Source organism: Protopterus annectens, chromosome 1.part1, assembly GCF_019279795.1.
Source record: "Protopterus annectens isolate FY-2018-M chromosome 1.part1, PAN1.0, whole genome shotgun sequence".
NCBI lineage: Eukaryota > Metazoa > Chordata > Ceratodontiformes > Protopteridae > Protopterus > Protopterus annectens.
Window position 1 is genome coordinate 521,761,805 of NC_056726.1, and position 16,534 is coordinate 521,778,338.

General features: G+C 36.7%; 1 protein-coding gene across 1 annotated transcript in view; it reads right to left on the reverse strand.

Annotated features, from left to right (window-relative positions):
- The window catches only part of MAP3K5 (mitogen-activated protein kinase kinase kinase 5), a 2,923,819-nt gene that overhangs the window by 1,386,916 nt on the left and 1,520,369 nt on the right, over window positions 1-16,534 (reverse strand). The window contains exon 7 of the mRNA XM_044087116.1: window positions 7,402-7,572. Within this exon, the coding sequence (XP_043943051.1) occupies window positions 7,402-7,572 (171 nt within the window). The remainder of the gene's footprint in view (window positions 1-7,401; window positions 7,573-16,534) is intronic.

Sequence of the window (16,534 nt, forward strand, 5' to 3'; positions counted from 1 at the left end):
ATGACCGACGACAGGGGCTGCAAAAGCGCCTCACTGACGACGGCCGAACCTGAAGCTGGCTCCGCTTGTGCATTATCAGATTTGGACCTCGGAGGCCTGTCTTTATCCTTGCGACGTTTATGAACTCTGGTAGCCAGGACCGTATCTGACGACATTTTGTAGTTAAAGCGCCTACCGAAGTAATGAAAAGCAAAATCGTACCTTTGCTTAACTGTACGTTGATTGAATCTAGCACAAAACCGACAACTAGCTACGTCGTGGTCAGGGCCCAAGCAAGGAATACAGTAAGAATGAAAATCCTTATGAGGTATTTGCTTCCCACATGAAATACAATTATTAACTTTTTCTGATATCGGAGTGGAGCAAGAAAAAAGTTTCCCCAACGGGGTACTTAGCTTTGAGTGGAGAAGAAAGTCTTCGGACCGAAGTATATCAGTAAAATTCGTCAGGAGTCTGCCAACCGGCAAATACGAACTGCTATCACCACACGGCAAGAAAGACTGGAGAAGATGGCATCGGCTGTCAGCTTTGTACTCCTGGTGCTCTGACGTCAGGGAGCATGGCTGAACAGCCGACGCCGGACCCAGACTTTGGGATTCTGGCCTACCGAGGGCTGCCTGCCGGCAGGGGAGAACTCTACAGTCATGACTGCAACAGTGAAACACGATGAACATCTAGAGCGTCTCTGGGGCTTTGCCCCGGGGGGGGGGGGATTAGAGCAAAAAACTCGCTGCACTTCGTGTTTGAAGGAGATGCGAAGAGATCGCAGCAAGGCTGGCCCCACTTGTGGAAGATCTGACTCGCTACTGAGGGGGTTCAGAGACCACTCGTAAGGTGAGAGGATAGTTCGATTCAGCTTGTCTGCTAGGATGTTGGACCAACCCAGAATGTGCGTTGTTAACAGAAAGCGGTTGGTGGATAGGATTAAGGTAACAGTAAGTAACCTCTGCCATTATAGCAGAGGAAAGAAGAAACAGGAGAAAACTAATATTACAACTAAAAGAGGAACAGCTGTAAAAGCATCAGAAAGAGAGTACTTCATGATATGATAAAGCCATTCCATTAACAATGAAATAAGCCCTAAATGTGGAAGTTGAAATCCTCTACATCTCCCAGGCAGAGGCAGAGATTGCCTAGATAAAGAACATTTGGTAGTTTAACGGGAATACCAACCCAGCATTTTTGGCAAGAAAATTTAAGATCATCAAGCAGAAAAATTAAATTCTAGCAATCAAGGCTACATAAAAAGAAACAGTACTTTTCATAAACGATATAGGAGCAGTTTTAAGCAGCATTATACAGAACTTAAAAAAAAAAAAAAAAGAAATAAGATCTCAATTGGACAGTAGTACCTAATGCACATTACAAAGGGACATCACAGAACAGCAAATAAGAATGTAATAAAACACTTAAAACTTAACCACGCAGCAAGACCAGATGGATTTTCTGCACAAATTAACAAACTGGATTGAGGTACAGTAGGTAAAGCATTACATTTTTGTGCAATAGCATATAAAGGCATAAACAGTTCCCTCAAAATATAAGGAACATGAGAACTGTAGTGCTTTTAGTGATTTAGTTCTAAAATCCTTGTCAAAATACTAAAAAAATTACTGGATCAAATTCTGATGCAAACAGTAGATGCCAAACGAGGTAGCTTCATTCAAACAAGAGAGGTGAAAGACAACTAGTGGGTGGTGGCAACTTTTATAGTAAAGAATCAATGGGATGGTACAGAACACATTTGATTCATATAAATGGGAATGTACGTTTCAAGAAATGAAAGAAAATATGCTTCCAAAAATATATAGGATGGTTTAAAACATTATATAATGCTTCTAAATTTGACATTCTAATTAAGGGAAACATACTGGCAGTGGAAGAAATACACAGACGCCAGACATGGCTGCACCACTGTCCATGGTAGAGTATTGATTCTTACCAAGGAAACATCAGCTAAAAAAAATCAGGCTCCCATCGAAAGACAGACGCAAGGTAAATGGGAACGTGTGTTTATAATGTCTGCAGATCACTGTCTCAACGACTGAGTAGACAGGCAACACCATTAATCTAGTAATGGTGATACTTGGATCTTTAGCCTATTAGGCTGCAATGAAAACAAACATGTAGCAGTGAATCTGCGATTATGTAAAGGCAAGGACCCTAAGAACACAGACAGAAACGTCTTACAGCTATCTAGGCATACAGTTCAAGCCACAACAGACGAACATTTTTAAGATATCAAAATACAAGGTACAAAATTCATTATGAAAATGTGTCCTAACCAGCATCATTAACCAGTAACACCAATGCTGTTAAAACTATAATTTTCCCATCATCATATCATCTCAGAAATCAACAGATCCCATATCAACACACAAAAATGCTATATATTCATCACCTGAGAATTTAAGCTTAAGGGGGAAAAGGAAGATGTATCACTAGGTAAACTGATTCATTATGCCATATCTGCCGGTATATGGTTTGGCATTCAATACTAGCTCCTATATTAGGGTTAAACAAGACACAAAAATTAAGTGGTGCAATAGCTTTCTGAGAAAATAAAGATGTGGCCGTGACATCACAGACAAGGTTATTAAGTGGAGGAAGTTTCAACTGGAGAGACTGGTTTCTATCACCAGCATGAACACAAAAAGTTAAATGGGTCACACTTAGATGGATAATAATCTGGCAGGATGTGAGAAATGAAAAATGGAATGACATAACAGAACACAAATTTCTCAGAGACTCAGATTACCATAAAATTAAAACATTCCAAGACAAACAAAGTAGTTGGATTCACCATGTAACAAATAAATACACACAGACAATTTATACACACACAAAGCTAGAGTAAGTTGAAATTTGAATGGTCGATGAGTGTATTGTCGACTGACTGTCAAAATATATAAATGGTCAACAGCTGTACGACACTGACGATCCCAAGGGGTAGAGACATATACAATTTCCTGTGGATTGTGCAATCTTGGAGTTAATTTATGTTAATTAGCAGGGGTATAAGCACACTTTTACCTTTATGTTCCAAGAATTAGCCTTGGAGCATGCACTGTAGCACACACACACATATATATATATATATATATATATATATATATATATATATGTGTATCATACACACACACACACTTCCTACCACTCAAATGTCCAGATTTTCACAGAATGTCCAGATTTTTGCATTGTATTTTTGGTCTTTTTCTCATAAAATTTGTGATTTTCTGGCAAATCACTGGGATTATGTGAGGATTGACGTTGTAAATAATGACATACATTTGCGTTATGGACTTTACAGTGGATATAAAAAAATGTAGACACCCCTGTTAAAATGCCAGGTTGTTGTAATATAAAAAATGAGACCACAATAAATCATTTCAAAACTTTTCCCACCTTTAATGTGACCTATAACCTGTACAATTCAATTGAGAAACAAACAAATCTCTATAAAAAATAAAAAACATACAATAAGATGGTTGCACAAGTCTGCACACCTTTAAACTAATACTTTGTTGAAGCACCTTTTGATTTAATTACAGCATTCAGTCTTCTTGGGTACACACCTACCATCAATTATAGAGACTCTGATTAACCCCCAAATAAAGTTCAGCTGTCCTAGTAGGATTTTCTTGACATTTACTCAGTTGCCTGCTACAGCAAAAGCTATGGTTCGCAGAGAGTTTATAAAGCAACAAAGGGATCTTATTGTTGAAAAGTATCTGTCAGGAGAAGGGTACAGAAAAATTTCCACAGCATTGGATATACCATGGAATATATGGAAGACAGTCATAAAAAAGTGGAGAAAATATAGGACAACAGTGACGTTGCAAAAAATTGAACATCCATCCAAAATTGATGAAAAGACAAGACAAAACCTGGTCAAGGAGGCTGCCAAGAGACCTACAGCAACAATGAAGGAGCTGCATGAATTTCTGGAAAGTACTGGTTGTGTACTACATGTGACAACTATCTCCCATATTCTCCATATTTCTGGACTATGGTGTAGGGTTGCAAGATGGAAGCCTTTTCTTACACAGAAAAAGATCTAGGCGCAGCTAAAATGTGCAAAACAATACATCAAGTCTCCCAAAAGCATGTGGTAAAATGTGTTATGGTCTAATGAGACCAAGGTTGAACTTTTTGGCCACAATTGCAAAAGGTACTTTTGGTGCAAAAACAACACAGCATCACCAAAATAACACCATCCCCACAGTGAAGCATGGTGGTGGCAGTATCATGCTTTGGGGTTGCTTTTCTTCAGCTGGAACTGGGGCTTTAGTCAAGGTGTAAGGAATTATGAACAGTTCCAAATACCAGTCACTTTTGGACCAAAACCTTCAGCCGTCTGCTAGAAAGATGATGAGGAATTTCAACTTTCAACATGACAATGACCCCAAGCATACATGCAAATCAACCAAAGAATGGCTTCACCAAAAGAAAATTAAAGTTTTGGAATGGCCCAGCCAGAGCCCAGAACTAAATTCAATAGAAAATGTGTTGGGTCCTGAAGAGGGCTGTGCACAAGAGATGCCCTCGCAATCTGACAGATTTGGAGCGTTTCTGCAAGGAAGAGTGGGCAAATATCGCCAAGTGAAGATGTGCCATGCTGACAGACTCCTACCAAAGCCTGAATGTTGTAATTACATTTTTTTTTGGCTTTAATAGTGTGTGTGTGTATATATATATATATATATATATATTTTTTTTCAGGGTCTATGTTAAATCATCGAATGCTTAAAAAAAACAATTTATTGAAATCTCGAATGCTTAGAACAGTGATTTTTTTCCAAGGGAAAAAAAATCGCTGTTCATAAAGTGGGGGGCTTTGCCCCCCTACACCCCCCATACTAAAATATACCAACTCCGAGATTGCACTACAGTCACAAAAACGGCAAAGTAATGGAAGCGGCCAAACGATTTCTTTCCCAGGGAAAGAATTCGCTTACATGCCGTTTAGCTATTTTGCTTTTTCGTGTTTTCAAGTTCGATCAAGGTGCATTCTAAAGAATGCGTCTTCAATCATTTAACAGAAACCCTATATATATATATATATATATATATATATATATATATATATATATATATACATACACATTGTTTCCGCTTCATTATTGCAACAACACTACTAGCCACACTGCCTGCATGCACCATTGCCTCAAACACATTACAAAAAAAGAAAATGCAGGGGGAGGGGATTTAGGGACATGTAGTAGAGTTCACTAATAAGGCTAATGCCTACATAAGGAGTAAAACTACATATCTAAAATGCCTTGCTCCTCAAATTAAAAGGTGCTTTAACAAAGTATTAGTTTAAGGGTGTACACACTAGTGCAACCAGGTTATTGTAAGTTTTTTATTTTCTACATTTTTTCCCTAACAGATTTGTTTTTCAATTGAATTGCACAGGTTATAGGTCACATTAAAGGTCGGAAAAGTTTTGAAATGATTTATTGTGGTCTCATTTTTTTTATATTACAAAAACCTGGCATCTTAACAGGGGTGTGCAAACTTTTTATATCCACTGTATATACACTATTGTAACAGTTTAAATGTATATATTTTAACAATGGAAACTGGAACACAAGAGGTCAACTCCAGAAAAACAGCTGAAATTAAATTACTTTATGGCCATGTAATAAAAGGATGTTATCTTTCAATTTCAGTGCAGTAACAGACACAATGTCTAGAACTAGAGGTTCACTGTATTGTCTTGGAAACACGTTTATTGTTTTAGGACTTCCAGGATCTGCCTTCGATCTAAGAAAAGCCCTGTCTATGTATTTTCACAGATAGATGCTAAATGCTACCAGCAGCATCAATGGGGGGGGGGGGGTACCTAGGATAGTCAGATGACAAGAAATGATGTCATTCTGCAAGCTATCCCCGCAGTAATACTTGAGATATTAATTTAAGAACTCAGAGAGAGACCGAGTATTCTGTATTTTGTCTTTGACCTGACAGCATCAAGACCCACTCATCACATCTGCCTTGTTGCTCTGTAATAAGTTACCTAGGATATAGTAATTCTCTAGATATAGTCAGGAATATAGCAAAGCTTAATTTAGATGATTTTCTTTATTTATTTGAGGCTGTCCTGCAAAGTTGTTTTAAATATTTACTGTGGTTTGGAACTCTGACATTACTGTGATTATATATTTAGTATTGTCTTGTTCTTTTATTATTTATTATTAAATATATTTAAACCTTTCATTGTGGCTGATATTTGTGAGAAATATTTAAGTTGAGAGTACTTGCATATTTATTTGGTGACGCCATGGGCCACTCATAATAAATAGCCTTGCTCTTGGTCAAACTACAATTTGCATTGATAGTAACATTACAAGTAAGATTAGACACCCTTTGTTAAGGGCCTTAAAGTAGCTGATAAAGAGTTGGGTGGTGGCAGTAATAACTATCTTATAGTCTGGGCAGAAAGGTGCATAGCTAATAATCCTGTGCCAGCCTTTCCCAGGTGTGTGTGTGTGTGTGTGTGTGTGCACAAATCAAACCTTAGAGTGTATCAGTTATTTGGGCAGGGTCACAAAGCACTGGTTGGACAGAGAGGGTGCTGGAGGTCTTGGCTTGGTCACTCAGCTGAGATCTCAACCCTATAGCTGTGTCAGTGGGGAGTCTTAGTAGGGATCTGGAGAAACAGCCCCAGACTGACTGTGGTCTCTGTGTGCTCAGAAGGGAAATTGCATTTGATGCAGAGATCTGCATCTGGAAATAGTGTGTGTACCCGTCATCCTCCCAATGTATGTCCCCCACTGTTGCCAGTGGTGAGGCTTGAGGCTTTGACTATGGTTGCCAGTGGTGGGGAGTCACAATAACCATCAAAATAAGACTTTCTGCTGATAACTGAGAGCAGTGTATCTTAGGTAAGTGTGGACCCACAACAGCAGATAACCTATTTAAACAAGGTCCACAATTACCATTCTAGCAGTAAGCAAAATCATTCACAAATCTAGTGTTGTTCTGTTACTGCCATTTTTACACTGAAAGGATGAGGATGTTTAGAAATCTATTTACCAGAATGGGGCACAGGCACCAAATGAAATGAGGTTTTCAACACTGCATGAGATAAGCCGACAAGTGACAAAAGGAGTGAGGCCATGAAGACAGTTGAACGATGTTGGCTGTGTACCTAGACCGATTAAAAAAAATGTAACATCTCCATATTCTGGCAAACTGAGTAGTGCAATACAACTATTATTTATTAATTTACTATGCAGGTGTAATACCTGTTGAAAGGCACGACTCAGTTTTCCAGAAAAATATATCTCAACAATTTAAGATATAAAATAATATCACATTTTAATAATTACTATAAAGACCATATACAAATACCAGCTAGGTCACTACAAGATAAATATACAATCAGTGTCTTACCACTGTATTCCACTATCCCGGCTCTTGATATCAATATATCCTGAATCCAAAAATCTGTCTTTGTAGATCCGTCCTACAAGGCAATACATATCAGAAGGTGCTTGTTCTTCACAGTCCACTAAAGGAAGCATTATGGCCAGGGCTTTCTCTCCGTCACCAGGCATGTTTCTTCTGTAGAAAAAATATACATAAACATCTGAGGCACACCATATAATGAAACAAACATGCTGAAGTAACTTCAGTTAGTACATACCTTACTCAAGCGCCAGTCAGTAAAAATCATGTAATGTACACATTGTTACAGCCTTGCCATTTATTACTGATGCTGCAGCACCTAGTAGTTCATTGCCCACTGAAAAGTGGGAAAGGTATCTGTCTGTGGGTTATGGAACTGGTGGAAAAGTGTACTGTATTCTACATCCAAACATCATATATCAAAACAAAGTACAGTACAGCCAAGCCGAATTCACATATAAATCATCTAATTCCATATACAAGCACAATACTGAGATATTAGATCTGAATTTCAGTACTTTCACAAGATTGGAGCAAACATTATTCCACTCATTAGGCTAGGCCAACACCAATGTTTCCAAAGAACTAGAAAAAGGTTCAGACTGGTTGAAACTTATAAATCTAGTGTGCATTGTGTAAACACTGTGCATAAAGAAACATACAGAAACATAACACAGAGACCGGTGCACATGGTCATAACATAACTGCTACTCAGTCACACAGACAACACATCCTAATGAAATAGAAACATGCATAAAATCAGCAAAGCAGTTCAAAAGAGATGCAATGACTGTTTTAAAAGTAACCAAAAAGACTGCAAACAAGTGACATTAGTACTAGCTATCCAGGACTGCAGTGCAACCTTCATGCACACTGGGTACAAGAGCCAGCCAACATCATTTACAGATGGTGTCTAAGTATCTTAGATTCATAGGTCCTTACTAAGCTCAAGGCTAATAATGCCCCCATCAAAAAGCTCCGCCACATCAACCAATACTGCTGGGAGACTTACTGTGTCTCCCTGTTAGATTTTTCTCCCCGGATCCAAAGTGAAAATTTGCAATAACCTATAAAGTCATCCAGAATGTCTTTAAAAGTTACAAGGGACTTACTCTGCTTGAACTGCAAGGGTAGCCTATTCAGCAAACTGGTGATACTTTTGCTGAGGCACCTGGTTTTGCAGATGTGGCAGTAGAAGCTTAGGACAGCTAGCTTGGTACTTAACTATGAACCTATGACCATCTAGAATTGGTATCTGCTTTACCACTTGTCCATAGGTAAATACTAGGCCAGCTGCTGCCCTTGTGGACATTTTTAAGCCTAGTCGATTTCCCTTAGTGAGAATCAAATCCTGTACTTCTTGTCTGCGAGGTAAACATCTTAATTATGCCAACTTATTATCCTAAACATTAGGCTATCAGTCTGCAAACTATAACAAGCCTGGTCAATAGCTAGAAGTCAGAATCGAACCTTGTACCTTACATATATGAAGTTAAGACCTTAATCATTATGCCAACCCTCCCACATAACTGTGCAAGCCACTGCTGTCTGATTGACAGATGTCACCAGATTCAACCCCCTGCCTATTATACCAGGCTCCTTCCAGTTTTCTGTACTGATTGCATGTGTCACACCACTACTTAACTGAATGTGTTCACAGAGTTCTGGGTCACTAAGAGCAAGAAAGACTAAGCAGGCTAGAATAAAGATGAAATTAAGGTTGTTCCAGAGTTTTCAGTTGTACAGAGGTGCAAGACAATGTTTTCTACTTCCCCTCTTTTTATCTACATTATGCCTTGAATCTGTGGGATCTCATCTGAGAGCTTCTCCTGAATGAGGTACATGTTTGGAGCAAAATAATACAAACTTTCCTTATATAACAATGGCTTATTGTTATATCTGTCAAACCTAGAATGAGATGGGACACAAGTAATTCAAGCACTGAATAAATCTGGAGCCCCATCTGGTTATAAACCGCATGTTATGAAGATGGAGGCTGATACCCCTTCACCACATCTGATTCAAGAATTTCTTTTTCTAGCCTCTGCAAATATGAAGACTTATCTGGATGTCAGTTTTTCTAACTATCAATAATTCTGCTCATATCACCTACAAGAAATTGTAAGACAGACTTCTTTCCAGACAGATGGGAGGCAATAAACTTGGACATTCCTCAGAGGGTTCAGGTCATCACTTGGAACATTCTGGTTTTAGCGTTAAATACACCTCAGGGAATCCCCTTACCCCAATATTTTTTTCCTTTGAGATCAGAAAGATGGTTCCGAAGTTCCTGTGGGCAGGTGATAATCAAGGAATTAATAAGAATATCCTCTCCCTTCCCACTACTTTTGGTGGGCTGGGACTCTCAGATTTTAAATATGCAAAAGCAGTAAAGGTGAAAATGTTCTTGCAGATACTTTCCAATGGATAAGCCTCACAACTATTAACACTTCAAAATCAGAAGTTCCAAACTGAAATAACAGATGACTAACTCCAGAAAGGAAACCACATGAACACTGATATTAGGATTTGCCACAGAACCAGTTTAAATTTATAATCCTTAAGTGTTTTTGTCCAAATCAAAAGTCAGACCCCATCAGAATAAGAGAGATCTACACAAAATCCATTTATATACTAAATCATTTCATTAAAAAATTAATTGGCAATTAACCAGTTAGTAATTGGAAACTATTAAAAATCTCTGTAGGTAAAAAAAAAGCATTAGATTCAATTTTACTGAGAAAACATCAATTAAATAAAACAAAGTATATAAAAATTAAATATGTTTAGGTTTGTAAAAAAATATAAAAAATGTATGTATACATAAATTTCATATATGAACATATGTATATACATTTATTTACATCAAATACATTCCACCAATATTTTGTTTCATTTCTTTGGACCTGATCTCCTTGACTCATAGTTTATAAGCTCTTTCCTTTAGTACAGAGACTATTGAAGTGCAGTCTCTGATACCAAGAAAATGCGTCACAACCAATTTTAACTGCCATGTTAGTTCGCTTAAGCCAATCTAATCTTTCCATGGACCTCCCCCTCAGGTTGCATAATATTTTTTCCAAGATAATAAATGAAAAATGTTTAAACCCAGTGCATATTATTGAGTGGCTGTATAAGGCATTCTTTACATTTAAAATGTCATAGTTTGTTTTCCCAATGTAAAAGGCCGAGCAGGGGAAACACATTAATCCCTTAGTTGTAACATTTCCATCCTGTGCATAAACAGACTTTAGACTGTTGTTCAGTTGGACTTGCTGACATTCTAAAATGTATTTACATTGACCACAACTACTTCATTTTTTATACCTTTTCCTTTATTCTCTTTCCAGTTTATTTTCTTCATTTCTACAATGTTTATGTTGCTTGCACGTTTGTACATGAACACTGGTTTAGGTCACACTATGTTTTTAACCTGTCATCACTTCTTAAAATACACCAGTGCCTGTTTATTACATCTTTTACAATATTGTACAGTAGTGTGAAGGCCCTTGTGTAGTTATTTGACTGGACTTCTTGACTAAATTCATTTTATTTATCTGTACTCATATAACTCTGTAGAGACATGCCATTATTTTCTTGAATCATATTTGTTTTCCAGGGTATTAAGACCAACCCCCAGAAAAGGGCAATATCTCTTACCCAAACTATATAAATCTTGTCAGTAATGGTTCTTACCAAGTGACTGTGGTATTGTCTTTCAATAAACATATTCTCTAACTTAACCTCTTCTCTGTCAATTTTTATTTTATCTGAAATCGTAAGGGACGACCTTACAAACTGACCTTTGACAAGGGTTTTCTTTTGAATAAAGGGATGGGCACTGCTGTAAAAAAATTTAGATGAAAAAGAGTTGAATTTTTATAATGGTTGTGTCTAAATAGTTTATTTCCTTTAATTCTACTTGGTGGGTGAATTTTAAGAAAGATGTAGATTGCTTTATGTAGTTGATAAAACTCTAAGATGATTAATGGATCTCCTGACCATAGGAGGAGTATGCCATCCAAAATATTAGATAAATGTTTTATATATTTTTGATATCAAAATGTACATACATATCACCATTCCTAGGTCAACACTACTAAACTGGCAAATATGTGGGGCACAAGCTGCCCCCATAGCTACCCCTTTTAGCTGCATAAAAATTTCACACTCAAACCAAATGTAATTATTCCCTAAAACTATTTCCATGAAATCCATTAACAGTCTGACTTGTCCAGTTGTAAAAATTCAAAATCAAGGAGCATCTCATAGAATAACCCAAACCCAGTCTCTTGAGGGATCCAAGAAAAGAGGTCGATAACATCCACTGTTAAGAAAACATAGTCTTTATCCCATAGGGAAGGCTTTATTCTCACTAAAAAAATCCCATGAGTCACAAACTATATGCGTTTGTAGATCCTGTACTGGTTTTAGTATCTTGTCCACCAGTATGGAAAATGGGTTGGTTTTCTAACCTGCTGCAGATACTACCGGTCTGAAAAGGGGGGTAGTCAAATTCTTATGCAATTTTGGGATTCCAAAAAATAACAGCTATTATTGGATTAGGGTTCTTTAAAAAAATGTACAGTTCAAGATCCAAAGCATGTTGTAATAAACTATATTCTAAGTAGTGGTCTATTTAAAGCAGGATAAAGTTACCTCATTAATACAGGCTGAAATGTAGGACCCACCTTCATATAAAATCTTTCATATTTCACCTGAATAACAAGTTATCGAGTAGGACAACTCCCCCACCTTTATCTGGTTTCATTGCACATATTGAATGGTTCTTTTTTATCTCAAGTAGCCGACATTCATTGCTCTTTAAATTGTATTTTCTTGACCTCATGTTACCCTGGTATATTGCCTATAAATGTCATGTTCACAGGTACTGGACAAAAAAAACTGTACTATAAGGTTTGGAGTAGGCATAGCTAAACTTTTTTCTTAAATTTACTATCCTTTTCAGGAAATTTACAAAAACTTCCACTGAACTATATGGCAAAATTTAATCTTCTAATAAATAACAAACTCTATCAACGTATCAGCCAAGTTGTACTTTGGTCTAAGGAACAAAAGTGAAACCCTTTTCGAATAAGGTTTGAGTTGTTTTAAATTTCCCAATGGTATAGATCCAGGTACAAAGTTTCACCACAACTTGTTGGAGTTGTTCAATAGACAGGGACTAGAACTGCTGGCTCTCATTATTCAAAACAATAAAAATATTAATAGATCATTGACAGAAGCAGAACATCTAGACAACAAGATAAAAAATGACTTATTCTCTGCCCACACTATTGAACACAATAATGTATTCTCAAGAGTAGACTTCCATGTTGTTAAAATCAAAATTAGGAAAAATAAGAAGTTAGCAAGGGACAAATTGCAATACAAAACGGAAAAAGCTTTCCCAATCAATGGAAATAACATCAGTACTACCCAATTATAATGAAACCTGATAAAGGTGAGGGAGTTGTCCTATTCGATAATTTAAGTTAGGTAATTCGGGTGAAATATGAAAGATTTCACCTGAAGTGGCAAAGTTAGAATGCTGCAATTGTGCAGTGGTGTGCGTTATCACTTCACAGCAAAAGGTTCTCCGGTTCAATTCTCACCTGGGTTGTCTTCTGTTTGGAGTCTGCATGTCCTCCCTGCATTTGTGTGGGTTTCCTTCGGGTGCTCTGGTTTCCACCAGTGTCTCAAACGCATGCAGGTGGCTCTGGTTTCCTCCCATGTCACAAACACATGCATGTGGAGTGATTCCCCCCAGGCCTCCACTGAAAACTGGCTTGTTCCAAGTCGGAGTTTCCCAGTAAATACGTTTTAAATAAATAAATAAAGGTGGGTCCTACATTTCAGCCTCTATTAATAAGGTACATAGACCAGTACTTAGAATACAGCTTATTACATCATGCTTTGGACCTTGAACTGTACAATTTTTTTAAAGAACCCTAATCCAATAATAGTTATTTTTGGAATCACAAAATTACATTACAATTTGACTACCCCCCCAACTGAGACCAACAGTACCCTGCAGCAGGATCAAAAACCTACCCCTTTGCCATAGTGGTGGACAGGATACTAAAACCAGTACAGGATCTACAAATGCATATGGTTTGTGACTGATGGGATTTTTAAGGAGAATAAAGCCTGCCCTCTGGGATAAACACATTGTGTTATTAACAGTGGCTGTTACAGACCTTTTTTCTTGCATCCCAAAGAGATTGGGTTGGAAATATTCCAGGAGGCACTTATTGATTCCGATTTTTGACAAGTCAGACCATTAATGGATTTCATGGAAATAGTTTTAGAGAATAATTACATTCTGTTGGAGGGTGAAATTTTAAGTAGATACAAGGGTTAGCTTTGGGGACAGCATGTGGCCCATATTTGCACATTTATTAATATTGATCTGGGAATGGAGATATGTATTTAAGTCTCCATACCAAAAATACATAAAACTTTATCTAAAATTTCTGGATGACATATTCATCCTATGGTCAGGAGATCCCACTACATAAACCAATCTACATCTTTGTTAACATTCACCCACCAAGTAGAATTAAAGGAAATAAACTATTTAGACACAACCATTAATTTTTCATCTGTTTTTAGAAAAAACACTTTCTCAGATAGTTACTAGCATTACAGCAGTGCCCACCCTTTATAGAAAATAAAATCCTTGTCAAAGGTCACTTTGTAAGGTCGGCACTTATGATTTCAGATAGAAAACTATTTGACAGAGAAATGGTTAAGTTACAGAATATGTTTATTGAAAGACAATACCTCAGTCACTTGGCAGAAACCATTATGGATGAGATTACTAGAGGAGGGGCTAAGAGATATTGCCCTCTTTGCAGAGTTTGTCTTAACTCCCCGGAAAACACAAATACAATTCAAGAAAATAATGATTTTAACAACATGGAAGTCTACTCTTGAGAATACATTATTGTGTTCAATAGTGTGGGCAGAGAATAAGTCATTTTTTATCTTGTTGTCTAGATGTTCTGCTTCTGTCAAAAAGTTATATGAATACAGATAAACAAAATGAATTTAGTCAAGAAGTCCAGTCATGTAACTACACAAGGGCCCTCACACTACAGTACAATACAGTACTTAATATTGTAAAAGATATAATAAACAGATACTGGTATATTTTAACAAGTGATGACAGGTTAACAAACATAGTGGGACCCAAACCAATGTTCAATTACAAAAAAGAAAGCAACATAAAAAACATTGTAGAAACAAAGAAAATAAATTGGACAAAGGATAAAAGAAAAGGTACAAAAATGCAGTAGTTGTGGTCAATGTAAATACATTTTAGAATGTCAACAAATCAAGTTGAACAACAGTTTAAAATCTGTTGTTTATGGGCAGGACGAAAATTATACAACTAAGGGATTAGTCTATCTGTTCGGCCTTTTAGATTGGGAAAACAGAGGCAATTAAAAAAATGAATTTATGAACAGAACTACAACATTTTAAAATGCAGTTTAAAGAATGTCTCATAAAAGCACTCATTAACATGCACAGAGTTTAAAATTGTTCCTTTATTACCGTGGAAAACATATTATACAACAGGAGGGGTGGTCCATGGAAAGATTATATTGAATTAAGCAAATTAACATGGATGTAACTCCTTTTCTTGGCATCAATGACTGCACTTTAATAGTCCCTGTACTACAGCAAAGAGCTAATCAACTAGGAGTCAATTAGACCAGTGCCAAAGAAATTAAACAAAATATTGGTGGAAAGCACTTGATGTAAATAAAGGACAAAACTACTGGTGTCAGTCCTCGTTCTTTCACCTTATTCTCACAAGTTTATTTTTGTGTGTGTGTGTGTGTGTGTATATATATATATATATATATATATATATATATATATATATATATATATATATATATATTTATATATATATTTTATGTATACATACATTTTTTGCATATTTTTTACAAACATATTCACTTTTTAAATATTTTTTATTTAATTGTTTTCTCAATAATATTAATACACTGTTTCTTAACCTGCAGAGATTTCCAATCATTTTTACAATCACTAATTAGTTAATTGTCAATTATTTTTTCAATGAAATGATTTGGTATATAAGTGGATTTTGTGTAGAACTCTTATTTTGATGAAGTCTGAACTTTGCTTCAGACAAAATGCTACTTGATAATTGTAAGCATAAATAAAAATGCTGGTAGGTCTTGGATTGAGCAATACCCTTAACTGGTGGAAGCAGACTGCTACCACCTCAAGTTTCCTACACTGGGTTAGACTGCTTTCTCATTTCTCTAGGCTGCTTAGATGTCATAAATGACCGATTTGCTAGGAACATGGTTGATGGCAAGTTCATCAAATGAACTTCCGTGTTCTGACACCTAACCAACAACTGAGCCTCTTGGAGGTCTTTAAATGTTATTAGTCTCCAAGAGTGGAGAAGAATGCATTTATTTAAAATTCACAAGAGGGAATATCAGCAATAATTACTATGCATATTGGAATCTCTGATGGGACATCTTTGCTAGTAAGGAATCTATCAATAAAGCACAGAAGATTTTCAGAGAGACAAAACAAAAGGAAACAGATAAGTGCAGATTACTGTGGGACAGGGAAGTGGTCTCTCCCATATCTGAAAATATGTAGGAGGGCTTACTATTGGGCTCCAGGATACCCCAACTCACTTGAGACAATTTTATTTCTCGAGTTAGAAAAGCCAGTTTACATTTTTCTACATTGTTGCTCATTTATCTACACTTTTTCAGTTTTGTTACCTAACTGCTGTAGATGTTTAAGAGATGAAGTAGCAGACCAGTGTCACATCTTCTAGACTTGCCTATCTTTAGATTCATTTAACTTTGACCTCCAAAAGGTCTTAACTCAGATATAGGTGGGTGGGTGACAATCCTCAGATTTGTTTACTGGAGATTGACCGAGTTTTGAATTTGACACTGACTCAGACCTTCTGCTTTAAACTTGTTGAAGTTGGTGGGTAAGAAATGCATCACTTGTAGATGGAAGCATAGGCCTCTCTCTGCCCTTAATCAGCCAATCCACTTGTTGACTGAAATTAAAGAAATGGAATTAATTGACTACAAACCGGGTCTCTTGG